Source organism: Dendrobates tinctorius, unplaced genomic scaffold, assembly GCF_039654945.1.
Source record: "Dendrobates tinctorius isolate UK_male_01 unplaced genomic scaffold, ASM3965494v1 ptg000107l, whole genome shotgun sequence".
NCBI classification, from domain to species: Eukaryota; Metazoa; Chordata; class Amphibia; order Anura; family Dendrobatidae; genus Dendrobates; species Dendrobates tinctorius.
Window position 1 is genome coordinate 15,882,075 of NW_027361775.1, and position 16,980 is coordinate 15,899,054.

At 42.2% G+C, this 16,980-nt stretch overlaps 1 protein-coding gene across 4 annotated transcripts in view; it reads right to left on the reverse strand.

Annotated features, from left to right (window-relative positions):
- The window catches only part of ARHGEF10 (Rho guanine nucleotide exchange factor 10), a 291,292-nt gene that overhangs the window by 139,355 nt on the left and 134,957 nt on the right, over positions 1 to 16,980 (reverse strand). For 3 of the 4 annotated variants that reach the window (XM_073589190.1, XM_073589188.1, XM_073589189.1), the window contains exons 14-15: positions 14,963 to 15,079; positions 1,912 to 2,004 (exon numbers count right to left, since the gene is read on the reverse strand). In XM_073589190.1, the coding sequence (XP_073445291.1) occupies positions 1,912 to 2,004; positions 14,963 to 15,079 (210 nt within the window). The remainder of the gene's footprint in view (positions 1 to 1,911; positions 2,005 to 14,962; positions 15,080 to 16,980) is intronic. The other variant, XM_073589191.1, reaches the window with a different exon arrangement.

Sequence of the window (16,980 nt, forward strand, 5' to 3'; positions counted from 1 at the left end):
CTTGATATGTAGGAGGGTGTAGTGCGAGGGGACTGGAGTAAGATTTGTGAGATTAAGTACAATACCACTCATCAAGAATTTGACAACCAGGGGTCGCCACAACCCATCATGCCATAGCTTCAAATATTTCAGTAAGATTAATTTATATACAGCATCACACTGTAATGCTAATGAGCCAGGACTAGTCCGGTTCTGTGGCTGCAGTCATACCCCCCTAAACATGATTGACGGTACCATCACATCTTCACAGTGCGCGCTTCTGCCGGCATCCCTCTTCTGTTAGTTCTGCCAGTAGCACACTGCAGAGCAGAGCTGTAACAGGGAAGCCAAGATGCTAGGAACAGCACAAACAGCAGATTAATCCCATATATTTTTTCTGGTGGCGGGTTCGCTTTGAGGATTCCCTTTACTATTTGCTCAGAAGGGCACCACTGCTAAAGGTGTTTTCCCATGAACAAAGTTAATTTTAATCTATAGATCTTTGAATAATAATAATTTCCACAATTGGATGTGTTTAAAAAAAAAAAAAATTCCTGTGCTGAGATAATCTTATAAATGTGCCCCTGCTGTGTGCTGTGTAATGTCTGTGTCTTAAGGCCCTTTTACATTTAGCGATGCACCAGCGATCCAACCAGCGATCCCACCCGGTCAGGATCGCTGGTGCATCGCTAAATGATCGCTAGTGAGCTTTCATACAGAAAGATCTCACAGCGATGCAGCAGCGACGCAGCGCACGATACTTACCATTCACACACAGCGATCCTGCGTCCTCCCGCCCGCCTCCACGCGTCGCTCGTCGTCACAGCAGGAAGTCTCAGCAGGAAGCGCCCGACGAGAAATGGAGCCGGACATTCTCGCGCGATCAGCGATGGACAGCGGGGGAGCCGGTCGCTGGTAAGTATCACACATAGCGATATCGCTAGCAATATCGCTATAACGTCACAAAACCAGTGACGTTTTAGCGATATTGCTAGCGATATCGCAGTGTGTAAAACCCCCTTTACTGTACAGGGACATGGTCTGATCATATCACAGCTACTGGGCAGAGAAGGGAACAAAGGAGTATACAGATATTACAGCAGGCGATTGCAAATCTTTTTACTGAGGTAAATCATTGCTTAAAAACAAGTAATGAAATGTTTTACCTCACAAAAAGAATCAGCTGTGATCCCGTGCTGTCCTGTCTGTATAGTCTTTTGCGTCCTCCCCAGACCAGGAGCTGTGGTATGATCAGACCATGTTCCTGTACGGTCAGACACAGCCATTACACAGTACACAGCAGGGCACATTTATAAGATTCTCTCAGTGCAGGAACAGTTTTTTTAATAACATACAATTGTGGAAATTATTATTCCAAGATCTATTAATTAGAATGTACTTTGCTTGTGGGAAAACCCCTTTTTTTTTCTATTTATCCACCATTAAGTCAGTGTCTGTGTTGTAACCAAGCTATACTGTGCAAATGCAGGGGGCTGCTCTTTACTTAGAAAAACAAGACAAAACTTTTCTCTTTGGGGAATCCACATTGGCCTGAATCTTTTAATGGGTGTGCTGTAAAGGAATTTTACAATAATTTAACCTTATATAATAGCAAACATCCTAGTAGTAGAAGGACCCCATCATCACCCTGTCTATATTGGGCCTTTATTACTGAAAAGATGGCGAAGCAAAAAAAAAAATCAAAACAGCATCTCAAAAGAAAGCTGAATGTACAATATAAGCTGTTCGATGTCACTGCTGCAGTGTGAATACTAGCGCACGTATTTATCACTGCGTACTTTATTTACAGCTGCAGTTTACTACAGTATTTCTGTGAAGTATACTGTGACGTTTTTGCATCATTTTATCCTCCAGCAGCGCGATTGCATGTAACAAACTAGATAAATTCTGGTGTAAATGGAAAAGACTGACCTGGAGCAAAAGAATAAACTGTGGGAAGCGCTGGATAGGCTTCATCATCAAACCATACAGAGTAATGCGATCAGGACTGCAGTCTTGACTCTGCTGTAACACAAGATCAAACACAAGAATAAAACTCATATAGTCATTTATGTATTGGTAGAATATTACTCACATAACTATTCCCAGGAATTAAGTCATACTACATAAGTGGATTAAAAAATGACATTGAGATTTCAGTCAGGCAGAGGAAGATGTGCAGGGTGAGGAATAGAGCCAGGGAGGTAGAGGCTTGGGAAGTGCTGACACTCCCAGAGCACGCAAGGCCTTATTTGCATACGAGTTAAAACAGTGATATTTCAGTCAGGGAGCAACAGATTGACAAGTAAAGATATGTACGACATTATCTTTAAAGGCCCCGTCACACACAGCGAGATTGCTGATTTTGTGACGCCACAGCGATCTTGCCAGCGACATTGCTGTGTGTGACATGGGTCAGCGACCGGCCCCCCTGCTGGGTATCACTGATCGTGCAGGATCGTCCTGGGCCATTTTTTGATCGTTGGTCTCCCGCTGGCCAGCACGCATCGCTGAGTGTGTCAGCGGGAGAGCAACAATCAGCGACGCTGCACGCTGGTTTCCATTGTAAACAGCGGGTATCTAGGAGCCGCGCGGCTCTTAGTTACTTGCTGTTTACCTTGGAAACCAGCTTGCTCTCTGGTCCTGATCGCTGGAGGGGCTGTCTATGTGACAGCTCACCAGCGATCAGCCTAACGATGTCCCAGCGATCCCATCCATGTTGGATCGTTGGTGGAATCGCTGGGACATCGTTATGTGTAACGGGGCCTTAAGAGAGCAACATGACTATATAAACAGTTTGGGTGGGAGGATGGTACGGAGAGAAAAAAATAAATCATGCAACAGTGTGTATCCATCTGAATATGTCTGACCACTAACAGCAAAACCCTTTGAGCACTCCTGTATTACACTTAGTTGAATATATTTCTAAAATAAAAATATAGACATCTGCTTAACCCCTTTTGACATTAACGATCAAGCCACATTTTTCAATTCTAACCAGTGTCACTATGTGGCAATAACAGCAAGGCTTCTAAATATCCCAGTGATTCTGAAATTATTTTCCTCAAAACATATTGTACTTTATGATAATGGTAAATTTAGGTTAATAAAATTTGTGTTCATGAAATTATTGGAAATGTTGTGAATTTTTTTAAATTAAAAATCTGCAAGCACTGTATATTTATCCCACACCCACAGCTAGTATTTCCCATATGTATAATTTACAACAGAACTATTTTTTCACTGACCATTTATTTTCTTAGGATGCTAGAAGGGCGATTTACAGTTTTTAAAAGTAACTCATTATGTATGGACGTATTCAAGTTTGAAGTCACTTTGAGAGGTCTATTTATTTAAAAATCCCCAAAAGGGCAGGTCCATGCCGAGAGGGAAAATGTTCAAATATTTTGGAAATAGTTATTTTTTTGTAAGTTGGTACTTCATTACACATGGCATAAGGTGGCAACACGGTTTCTTTCAAATTCCATATATTTCCAAGATAGCAGAGGGTTGCATGCGAACATGCACTGTTCTTACTGGAATCATACAGTAACAGGCTATATTGGTAAGTGCATTACTATTAACTAGCAACGTGCATAACTTAAGTTCAGTAAATATAAAAGAAGTACTCTTAGGAAACCAAAATACTATAATAACTTTGATTCTGTAAGATTATTGTTTACCAGAAATTTTGCACATAAATATTGTAGACATTTTCTCAGTAACGTAAGTTACCAAAAAGATAAAAAGTTTTTGTAGGATTGAGAACTAAGCATAAATTAAGTTGTAGCTTGCAGAGTTCTTACATTGCATAATGTTTTAACTATTCACTAAGTTTCATGTTGCTGCATGAAGTAAACTTATTGTAACGTAAGTTACTTCAGCTTTTCAATGTAAGTTACCTGCCATTCAATTTTTGGATCGAGCACTGGTTCACGAATCCTTGCTAATCCAGAAAACTTATTGAGGAGTGGGAAAAACGGAACAGAAGTCACAGCTGAAACCCTAATAGCAGCTTCACTGGCTGCCTGCGCCGCTACTGCGGATCGATCCACAGCTGAAGTTGTTCGCTTTAACGTGGACAACCTGCTCTCCAGCTTCTGAATACTACGCGGAAGCTGCTGCTCGTCCGCCATTACTAGCCAGACCCTGGCGCTAAGATACTGTTAGGGTTGGCAGATCGCACTTTATTATTTACTAGCTGAAGAGCCCGGCGTTGCCTGGGCATAGTAACCAACTGTGGTTAGTTATAACAAATTATAATGATTATATTGCACATAAAAACATTTCACATCATATATTCAACACTACAGATTTGCAACACAAATTAACTAAACGATTACCCAAGTATTGATAGTATTTTATTTTCAACTTATTCAAGAGTCTTTTGATAAACATGTGTATCTGTGTATCTAACCCTATCCTGTGTGATAATGTCTGCTGAGCTGTGTACCTAATCCTCTCCTGTGTGACACTTTCTGCTGAGCTGTGCATCTAATCCTATCGTGTGCTACTGACTGCTCAGCCGTGTATCTAATCCTATCCTGTGTGATACTGACTGCTGAGCCGTGTATCTAATCATATCCTATGTGATACTGACAGCAGAGCCGTGTATCTCATCCTGTCCTGTGTGATACTGACTGCAGAGCCGTGTATCTCATCCAATCCTGTGTGATACTGACTGCAGAGCCGTGTATCTAATCCTATTCTGTGTGATACTGTCTGCTGAGCAGTGTATCTAATACTATTCTGTGTGCTGAGCTGTGTATCTAATCCTATCCTGTGTGATACTGACTGCTGAGCTGTGTATCTAATCCTATCCTGTGTGATACTGAATGCTGAGCTGTGTACCTAATCCTCTCCTGTGTGACACTTTCTGCTGAGCTGTGTATCTAATCCTATCGTGTTACTGACTGCTCAGACGTGTATCTAATCCTATCCTGTGTGATACCGTCTGCTCAGCCGTGTATCTAATCCTATCCTGTGTGATACTGACTGCAGAGCCGTGTATCTAATCCTATTCTGTGTGATACTGTCTGCTGAGCAGTGTATCTAATACTATTCTGTGTGCTGAGCTGTGTATCTAATCCTATCCTGTGTGATACTGACTGCTGAGCTGTGTATCTAATCCTATCCTGTGTGATACTGAATGCTGAGCTGTGTATCTAATCCTATCCAGTGTGATACTGACTGTTGAGCTGTGTATCTAATCCTATCCTGTGTGATACTGACTGCTGAGCTGTGTACCTAATCCTCTCCTGTGTGACACTTTCTGCTGAGCTGTGTATCTAATCCTATCGTGTTACTGACTGCTCAGCCGTGTATCTAATCCTATCCTGTGTGATACCGTCTGCTCAGCCGTGTATCTAATCCTATCCTGTGTGATACTGACTGCTGAGCCGTGTACCTAATCCTATCGTGTTACTGACTGCTCAGCCGTGTATATAATCCTCTCCTGTGTGATACTGACTGCTGAGCCGTGCATCTAATCCTATCCTGTGTGATACTGACTGCTGAGCCGTGTATCTAATCCTATCCTGTGTGATACTGACTGCTGAGCCGTGTATCTAATCCTATCCTGTGTGATACTGACTGCAGAGCCGTGTATCTAATCCTATCCTGTGTGATACTGACTGCAGAGCCGTGTATCTAATCCTATTCTGTGTGATACTGTCTGCTGAGCCGTGCATCTAATCCTCTCCTGTGTGATACTGACTGCTGAGCTGTGTATCTAATCCTATCCTGTGTGATACTGACTGCTGAGCCGTGTATCTAATCCTATCCTGTGTGATACTGGGCTCCCCCTGCAGTCTGTGTCAGAGGGTGGTCTGTGTTGGCACAGTAATAAATTGTGTTATTTCCAGCTTTACAGAAGGATGATAACACCATAGAAATGATAAGAATAATAGGCAAAATTGTTGGGTGAATTGGAACGCGTGGGGTTAAAATTTCGCCTCACAACATAGCCTATGACGCTCTCGGGGTCCAGACGTGTGACTGTGCCAAATTTTGGGGCTGTAGCTGTCACGGTGCAGATGCCAATCCCGGACATACACACATACATACATACACACACATTGAGCTTTATATATTAGATTTTATTTAGTACGATCGCAATCCGGTGTCCACTGTGCAGAGATGTTAACCTGCTGCTAGTGCGTAAAGGCGGAGCAGTGCTGCGAGCGATCACAAAGAACACACGGGGTTAAACATCACCCTGTGTGGACTAAGGGTACCGTTACACTTAGCGATGCACCAGCGATCCCGACAACGATATGGATCGCTGGTGCATCACTAAGTGGTCGCTGGTGAGCTGCCACACAGGCAGATCTCACCAGCGACATCGCTGGGGTAGCTACTTACCTGTCAGACGCGGCGATCCTGACGTCCTCCCGCCTGCGTCCACGCATCGCTCGTCGGCGCCACAGGAAGCCCAGCAGGAAGCGCCCGACGAGAAATGATTCAGGACCTTCTCGTGCGACCAGCGATGAGCAGCGGGGGAGTCGGTCGGAGGTAAGTATCACATGTAGCGATATCGCTAGCAATATCGCTGCTACGTCACAAAATCGGTGACTTTACAGCGATATTGCTAGCGATATCGCTTTGTGTAATGGGGGCTCAAGTGTAGATTACCCTACTCTGATAACTTCTCAGAGGGGTTAGCACTGGCCGAGGAATACCAGCTCAGCTATTCTGCACAATTGTCATTCTGTGCTCTCTGTTTGTGTTTGAGTCAGTGGGTGTTATGAACAGTGTCCTACTGACTTGTTCATATGTGTGCATGTCACATGTGTTTTTAATCCAGTTTTTGCCGTGCCTATGCATGATTTGAGAGACCCCACCTGTCATGAACTCATTTCCTGCTCCATCAGTTGAGAGTTCCCCTTCCGTTCTCCCTCTGGTGGTGACAGGAGGTAGTGCTGTTGGTTTAAGTGGTAGTGATCTGCCACCTGATGAGGAAGATAACGATTGGATCTCTGGAGTATCAGACTGGATATAAGACAGCCCTATCCTGGTGCTGGTGATTCAGTCTGCTTCTCAGGTCCTGAACTTCAGCTCTCTTCCAGTCTTCTCAAGTTAAGTTTGTTTTTTTGCTAATGTTCACACTTGCGCTTGTTGGTCAATTCAGTTTTTTGTGTAATCAGCCTGCCCCTGCTGGGGCTATGCTGAATTTCCACTCCTATTAATCAGTATTTGCCAATCTACTTTTTGTTCCTTATTAGATTGGCCTCTTTTTTGCTCTGTCTCAGAATATTTCAGAGTGCTGATATAGGTTTAGAAGTCTAGTGACTTCAGGGTTAATTTTGCTATCAGAAGTGTTGGACAATATTTTTGTAGTTTTTTTTGGCAGATTGCAGACAGTGTCTTTCCTTTCCTGTCCATTTTAGTTAGCCGGGCCCCATCGTTTGCTCAGCCTATTTTCCTGCCTTTGTTTGTATTTTCATCTTGTTTCACCGTCAATACATGTGGGGGGCTGGCTTTCCTTTGGGGTCTGCTCTGGGGTAGTTAGTTTTCCTCTTTTCCTGCTTTAGGCTTATGTAGTTCTCCGGTTGTGACGAGGCATCTAGGACCATCGTAGGAACGCTTCGCGACTGCTGCTAGTTGTGTGGTTAAGATCAGGGATCTGCAATCTGCATAGTTACCAACTTCTCTGGTTTTCTTGAGACTTAGCTTGTTGTCTTTTTCCTCCTCGGTTACCCATTCATAACACCCACCCCTCTCGTGTGTTAAATGCACATAAAGAGCTTGCTTACACCACGTGCCCATACCAGGAAGTGCCTGTCTTCATCCTGTTCATTTAGACACTGTTCTCATGTTCAGGTTTTAAATACATTAGATAGGGACTGCTTCAATAGGGGTTACCTTGACGCGGTGGAGCAGGTTGGTATACATTTTTTTTTGCAAAAAACCGTATCGACTAAATACCCTGTATTTGTTATCTTTTTATCAGCACTTGCTGCCTACTGGTATATGTTTTACTGCAGGATATTTCTGCACAATTGTCATTCTGTGCTCTCTGTTTGTGTTTGAGTCAGTGGGTGGTATGAACAGTGTCCTACCAACTTGTTCATATGTGTGCATGTCACATGTGTTTTTAATCCAGTTTTTTCCGTGCCTATGCATGATTTGAGAGACCCCACCCCTCTCTTGTGTGACATGCACATAAAGAGGTGGCTTGCACCACGTGCCCATACCAGGAAGCGCCTGTCTTCATCCTGTTCATTTAGACACTGTTCACATGTTCAGGTTTTAAATACATTAGATAGGGACTGCTTCAATAGGGGTTAGCTTGCGCGGTGGAGCAGCTTGGTATACACTTTTTTGCAAAAAATGTATCGACTAAATACCCTGTATTTGTTATCTTTTTATCAGCACTTGCTGCCTACTGGTATATGTTTTACTGCAGGATATTTCTGCACAATTGTCATTCTGTGCTCTCTGTTTGTGTTTGAGTCAGTGGGTGGTATGAACAGTGTCCTACCAACTTGTTCATATGTGTGCATGTCACATGTGTTTTTAATCCAGCTCAGCTATTCGCCAAGTGGCAACAAAGATATATCTAATTCAGCTCCACAGAGTGGCGCAAAAATAAGAGTACCAAGCTCAGCTAACTGCCGAGCGGTACCAAAATAGGTGTGTGCTATACCCAAAACAAAAGGGTTAAAGGACATGGGTTTGACTGTGCCCCGTAACTGACCCATGCTAATAGCACACGTGGCCGAGACAGGCGCTAGGCCAAGCCAAGGAAAAACCTGCCTCTCTAAGGAAAGCTAGACATTCACACACCGACGGAGCAGAAGAGTCTCCACACACACACACACACACACACACGACCACAAATCTTAGCGTGCCGACGGGCGCCCCAAAGAACCTTTTATAGACTGCGCTTTAAGGGAATCTGTCACCCCATTTTTGGAACTTTTCAGCTGCCGGCACCACACTCAGGGGCTTATCTACAGAATTCTGTAATGCTGTAGATAAGCCCCCGATGCAACCTGAAAGATAAGAAAAATGAGTTATATTATACTCACCGGGTGGCGGTCCGGTCTTGGTCAGATGGGTGTCGCGGTCCGGCGCCTCCCATCTTGTAGCAGTGAAGTCCTCTTCTTTGCTTCCCGTCGCGACTCCGGCGCAGGCGTACTTTACCTGCCCTGTTGAGGGCAGAGTTAAGTACTGCATTGCGCAGGCACCGGACCTCTCCGACCTGGTCCAGCGTCTGCGCACTGCAGTACTCTGCTCTGCCCTCAACAGGGCAGAGCAGAGTGCGCCTGCGCCAGAGCCACGTCGGGTAGCAAAGAAGAGGAGGTCACCGTTAGAAGATGAAAGGTGCCAGACCGGACCGCTACACCCATCGGACCAAAACTGGACCCGGACTGCCCCTGTGTGAGTATAATATAACTAATTTTTCTTATCTTTCAGGTTACATCAGGGGCTTATCTACAGCATTACAGAATGCTGTAGATAAACCCCCAATGGCGGTGCCGGCAGCTGATAGTCCAAAAATGGGGTGACAGACTCCCTTTAAGTCCAGTCAGACAGGACCTTGCTTGTGCACCAATCCCGAACTGCCACATCACCTGAGCAGCTGATGACCAACCACCAATGAGAGGTCGCCACCTCACAAGCATGCCCAGTAGGGTAATTCCCAGACTTAGCCTCAGGAACGTCTGTTCGTCGCTGCCTATTGCTAGATACTATAGCTGTAGAGCCAGCAGTAACAAAGTGCACAGCATGAGTATGAGCAAGACTTTGAGACCGACGACTTTGCTCAGCAGCACCCACTGTGGTCGAAGCTGAATGGGGGACTGCAGAGTGAGATAAGGCTTGGGATCTACCCTGTGCAGAGGGAGAATCCTGGTGCCTAACACAGAGAGCTGTAAGTGCAGCCAAGTTACCTGCACTTGCCGCTCATTAGTATAAAATTGAACAGAGAATTACTTTGGAATGCAAAGAATTAAAAAAATGAAGGTATGGATTGAAGGTGGAATACAGCCATCTAACATAGATGTGTTTGGTTTGTGGTAATAAAGCCTGCTGACAGGTTCCCTTTAATGACACCACACAGAGAAGCGCATGCCCGTCTAGCTGATCTTTAGTCCAGCTTGTATTTAAAATGGACTATATCCAAGAGACAAACATTGATCTGATACGTGCTCATCTCTAAAAGTAGCAATTAGCAGACATTTCAGCCTTATTTCCAATTAATGAAACACAAATTAAATTCATAAGATGGTCTTCTCATATGATGTGGCCACTACGGATTTTGCTTCAGAAATACTACAGATTTATATTGGAAAGGGTGAAATCCACAACACAAAAAAAAAAAAAAAAAATAATTCAGTTTTTCCAATAAGTTTTTGATTAGCCAGGAAGTTAAGGCTACGCGCACACGCTGCGGAATTCTCTGCGGATTTGGCCGCGCGGATTTTGTAAAATCTGCAGGTAAATCTGCAGGTCAAAAGACGGTTTTACCTGTGGATTAGCCTGCGGTTTTGCCCTGAGGTTTATCATCTCTACAATGGAAGAGATGGTAAACCGCAGCGGAATCTGCAGAAAGAATTGACATGTCAATTCTTTCTGTGGTTTAGAAACCGCAGCAAATCCGCGCGGAAAAATCCACACCGTCTGCACTGCGGTTTTTGATATCCATAGGATATTATGGTACTGTAAATCGCAGCAAAAACTGCAGCAGATCCGCAGGACCAAAACCGCTGCGGATCCGCAGCAGAATCCGCAGCGTGTGCACACACCCTAAATGAGCAGTGAGCACAAATTTACATCCTTGTTCAAGTTCTTCATTAGCGGTGTCTGAATTCATTGGACTGGACCACATATGTAGGCCTAGATGATAACGTAGTCTACATTATGTAATTGATCAACGGTCATATTTTGTAATCAAAATTTCCTGGAAAATATGTTGACAACTGAAGTATGAATATTGATTACATTTTATACTAAATTTGAGCCTAAATATGTAGTTCACACCAATGAATTCACATGCAGCCTATGTTTCGTCTAAATAAAGTCAGTTTGCCTTCTCAAATATGAACACTGACAAAGTTGAACTCATTCTTTATTTTGTAACGTAAGTTACCTTCATTTCTTGTAATAAAAACTGTTGCATTTAACTTGAGAGGTTAAAATAAATTTGTAAAGTTGCTTGGACTATGGTGTTTTAATACAATAAAAATAGTGCTTCTCCCCTGTTTACCAGAACAGAAAACTTGGCACTCTCATGATATGGACAATTGCCTTTCCTTTTTGTGTAACTTAAGTTACCAAGTAATAACACTGTATTTTGTATTTAATTTGTATTGTTGAAAGATTCAACTGTGTTGAAATCTATTGAGAATAGTTTAATGTACAATATACATTCACTCATTTTTGTGCCTGCCTTCAAAGAACAGTCTGTAGCCATTATTATTTTGGCTTGTGAATGTAACGTAAATAACCATGGAATGAGTGAAAAGAGAAACCACTTTAAAAACTGTACCCCCCAATGTATTCCAAACTGTTGTCAGAAGGTGTTAACCCTTCAGGCGTGTCACAAGAATTATCGTAACGTGGAATAAAAAATTAAAGAGGACACTTTTCTCACTAAAATATTGCTTTAGCTCTACATTTTTCAATTCAAAAAAGGTGTAGTGCAGTGACCATTTTGGACCCACAGGTGCTTCATAAAAGTTTAGAACATTGGTACACAGAAATGAATAATTTCATTTTATTTTCTACAAAAATGTTGCTTTAGACTTAAAAATGTTCATCTTCACAAGAGTGATAGAAGATAATTTGTTACACAATTTCTCCTGAGCGTGGCAATTCCTCAATACGGGCTAAGAAATTCCTGCACACATCAGGGCACAGGGAAGGGAAGGAGTACAAATTTGGCTGGAAAAGACTGCGGATGCCATATCACATTTGTTGAGTCACAAAGGTGCTAAAACCAATCACAAGTGATTCCTTTTTGGAAATTATACCCCTCAATGAATTAATCTATAAATTCAGCAAATTTTTATTCTCACATTTTTTTTTCCCCAGTAGAAAGGCATGGATTGCACAGTGAGAATTGAACAAATAAAGCAAAAAAAAAAACAAAAAAAAAAAAAACAGCTTAGTGCCCAGTTTGTGCTTCTACAGACATGCACCCCATAAATTGCCAAGTGGGGTTTTCTTGGTAAAGTAAAGCAATGCCATAGATGTGGATCCCTACTGAAAGTTAGGGGCACAATGTGGGGCTCAGCAGGGAGGAAAGGGGAGCATATGGATTTGGGAGCTCAGATTCTGCTGGATTGTTTTTTTCTGGTTTGTTTGTTTGTTTTTTGGCAGGAGGAGCCATTTTGCTTTTCCAAAGCATTTGTGCTACCAGTAACATGCAAACCCCCTATATTTCCGTTGACAGATGACAGACCTGAACAGGACTTATTTTTGTGGGTTGAGTTGAAGATGATTTTATTGGTAAAATTTAAGTACATAACATTTTTAGATCGTTTTCATTAAAAGGCTAGGATCACATTTATCCTGTGCTTTATGTTGAGCACTTACATCGGGGTTTCAGTCTAAGGCTAGGGTCACATGATGAACTTTTGGTATGTTTTTGATGCTGTTTTTGTTGCATCAAAAATGCATCATCTTCTTAGAGTTGCAGCAAAGTGGATGGAATTTATAGAAGTATCATGCCCGCTGTGCTGCTTTTTAAAGCAGCATAAACTAAACTGCAGTGCACATTTAAATTCCTTCTCTTGCAAAGTACGCCAAGTTTTCTTGACGGATTTTCTCCATAGACTTGCATTAGGTGCAGAAAATCTGCAGGTAAAAAATCCACATGCGTTTGCAGCAGAAACACATCGAAAGCGCATAAAATACGCACCTAAAGGGGGTTTTACACATAGCGATATCACGTCACCGATTTTGTGACGCTATAGCGATATCACTAGCGATATTGCTATGTGTGATACTTTCCTCCGACCGGCTCCCCCGCTGTCCATCGCTGATTGTGCGAGAATGTCCGGCTCCATTTCTCGTCGTCAGCTTCCTGCTGTGACGATGAGCGACGCGTGGAGGCGGGGAGAGGACGTCAGGATCGCTGTGTGGGAAAGGCGAGTATTGTGCGCTGCGTCGCTGCTGCATCGCTGTAAGGTCTGCCTGTGTGACAGCTCACTAGCGATCATTTAGCGATGCACCAGCGATCCTGACCGGGTCGGATCGTTGGTCGGATCGCTGGTGTATCGCTAAATGTAAAAGGGCCTTAAGTATGAGGAGCCGTCCATCAGGCTAGATGAAGGAAGATTAGGTTAAACTTTCATGTATGATTATACAGCCATTCTGACATGGATTTTCATACTAAATACAGCATCCTTGTAAGATCTAAATCTATTTAGTAATGTATGAAGTTTGTACAGTAAAACAGATGTGTTTTACATGATAACTCCACTAATAAAACAATGTGACATGTAAATAAGATGGAGGCCTCATACTGGTCTTAAGAGGCCCCCATACATGCCAGAGAGCCATCATATTCACATTCATTTGACCGACTGCTTTCTTGTCAGCTTGGCTCGCGTATGTGTTTTTAATGGGGATAGGAGAGAAAGAGGGCATAAAATCTCCGACATTATGATATCAAGTAGCTAACAGCAATAGTATTGTCAAACACTTACAAATACTGTGACATGCAAAGCATATACCAAAGGCCAAAGTCATAGTCTACACCATAAATTCTTATATATAATGTATGGTTTCTACATATTTTTTGCAGCAACATTTGACATTTTGCACTAACATAATGTGCATGCATCATACTATAACTATATAAGCATTTCACAACTGCACACAACAACCACGTATTACACGTATTAGAGATTCATAGCACACACTGTACATCACCTTTTAAGATCTAGAGTTCGTAAAAATAATGAAAATAGACTCCATGAAATACTGTAGGAACGACAGAAAAGAAAGTAATTGAGGACACGCGAGTGTGAGATTTGCATGTGTATTTACAGGTTGTCTGACTTCTAGATTTTTCTTTTAAAATAGGAAATCAAACAGTATTCTAACAAATACACTGCTCAAAAAAATAAAGGGAACACTTAAACGACAGAATATAACTCCAAGTAAATCAAACTTCTGTGAAATAAAACTGTCCACTTAGGAAGCAACACTGATTGACAATCAATTTCACATGCTGTTGTGCAAATGGAATAGACAACAGATGGAAATTATTGGCAATTATCAAGACACCCTCAATAAAGGAGTGTTCTGCAGGTGGGGCCACAGACTACATCTCAGTGCCAATGCTTTCTAGCTGATGTTTTGGTCACTTTTGAATGTTGGCTGTGCTTTCACACTTGTAGTAGTTATGAGACGGACTCTACAACCCACACAAATGGCTCAGGTAGTGCAGCTCATCCAGGATGGCGCATCAATGCAAGCTGTGGCAAGAAGGTTTGCTGTGTCTGTCACCGTAGTGCCCAGAGGCTGGAGGCGCTACCAGGAGACAGGCCAGTACACCAGGAGACGTGGAGGGGGCCATAGGAGGGCAACAACCCAGCAGCAGGACCGCTACCTCCACCTTTGTGCAAGGAAGAACAGGAGGAGCACTGCCAGAGCCCTGCAAAATGACCTCCAGCAGGCCACAAATGTGCATGTGTCTGCACAAACAGTTAGAAACTGACTCCATGAGGATGGTCTGAGGGAGGCACTGCACTGTCCCAGCAAAGCAAATGAGATTTCTAAAGTATCATGCACATGTTGCTTATTTTTCATTGCAGATTTGAAGCAGTTTCATCTCTGCAGCATCGGCACGTCCAGTGATCTGTTCATTGCAAAGAAAATATTTTGAGAAAGGAGATTGTCCTGAAGGAGAAACTCTTTAAGAAGACGTATACAAGAAAGCATAGGTTTACGGTCTATACCAAACATCAAATAAAACAAATAATGGAAGTAAAAGGTAAAAAACAAAGAAACAAAAGAATGGACTTACTTTCAAGAATTCCAAAAATGCTGGCTTGGTGGCACATGTTTTCCGGAGAACCCCGACTGCAGTGCTGAAGTTATTGACATATTCACTATAAGCATCGAGTACCATGGATTTTGAAAACTGCAAAAAAAAAAAAAAAGTAAGCATTGATAAAGGTGAGAGCCATAAGTCAATACACAGCAAGTTTAGTCAGTATATAGTGTCATAATTCTCTTACTACAACATGCTATTTTTTCGTAACTGACATTATTAACCCCTTCAGCCCAGAGCTTGTTTTTTTACCTTCCTGACCAGGTCATTTTTTTTCATTTCTGACCAGTGTCACTTTATGGTGTAATAACTCTGGAATGTTTTCATGGATCCCGGTGATTCTGACACGGTTTTCTCATGACATATTGTACTTTATGATGGTGGTAAAATTTATTCGATAGGACTTGCGTTTATTTGTGTAAAAAAATCAGAAATCTGGCGAAAATTGAAAATGTAGTAATTTTTGAATTTTTAATTCTTATACCCTTAAATCAGACTGTTAGGTCACACAAAATAGTAAATAAATAACCTTTCCTACATGTCTAGTTTACATCAGCACAATTTTGGAACCAATATTTTTTGTCAGGAAGTTATGAGGGTTAAAAGTTGACCAGCGATTTTTCATTTTTTCAACTAATTTTACAAAACTTTTTTTTTTTAGGGAACACAACATTTGAAGTCACCGATGGCTCTATATGAAAGAAAATACACAAAAGTGACAACATTCTAAAAACTGCACCCCTCAAGGTGCTCAAACCCACATTCAAGAAGTTTATTAACCCTTCAGGTTCTTCACAGGAATTAATGGAATGTGGAAGGAAAAAAAAAAAGAACATCTAACATTTTAGTCATAAAAAATGATCTTTCAGGCCCAATTTTTATATTTTCACAAGGGTAAAAGGAGAAAATGGACCACAAAAGATGTTGCGCAATTTTTCCCGAGTACGCCGATTCTCCGTATGTGGTGGAAAATCACTGTTTGGGTGCACGGCAGGGCTAGCAAGGAAAGGAGCACCTTTTGACTTTTTGAACGCAAAATTGGCTGGAACTGAGAGTGATGCCAAGCCGCCTTTGAAGAGCCCCTGATTTACCTAAACATTGGAAAACCCTGACAAGTTACCCCATTTTGGAAACTAGACCCTTCAAGGAACTTATCTAGCTGTGTGGTGAACACTTTGAACCCCAGGTGCTCCACAGAAGTTTATAACGTAAAGCCGTGGAAAAAAAAACACATTTTTTTCCCCAAAAAATGATCTTTTAGCAACATTTTTTTACATTTTCACAAGGGTAACAGGAGAAAATGGATCGATAAAGTTGTTGTGCAATTTCTCCTGAGCATGCCAATTTGCAATATGTTGGGGGAAACCACTGTTTGGGTGCAGGGCGGGGCTCGGAAGGGAAGTAGTGACGTTTTTGATTGCAGACTTTGATGGAATGGTCTGCGGGCTTTATGTCGCGTTTGCAGAGCCCCTAATGTGCCTAAACAGAGGAAATCTCCCACAAGTGACCCCATTTTGGAAACTAGAACTTCCAAGGAATTTATTTAGATATGTGGTGAGCACTGTGAACTTATAATTTTCTGTGAGACACTTGGAACGTTGAGTCGTGAAAATAAAAAGAGAACTTTTTTTTCCTCAAAAATGATCTTTTTAGTCCATTTTTTTATTTTCACAAGGGTAACAGGAGAAAATGAACTCAAAGTTTTTTGTGCAATTCCCCCCCCCCCCCCCCAGTATGCCGATACCCCATATGTGGAGGAAAACCAGTGTTTAAGCGCACAACAGGGCTCGGAAGGGAAGGAATTACGTTTTGGATAGCGGATTTGGATGGAATGGTCTTTGGTTTGGGCGTCATGTCACGTTTGCGGAGCCCCTAATGTACCTAACAACAGTGAAAATCTCCCACAAGTGACACCATTTTGGAAACTACACCCCTGACGGATTTTATCTAAAGGCATAGTTTTATAGTAATGATTATAATGCTTTTGGTTT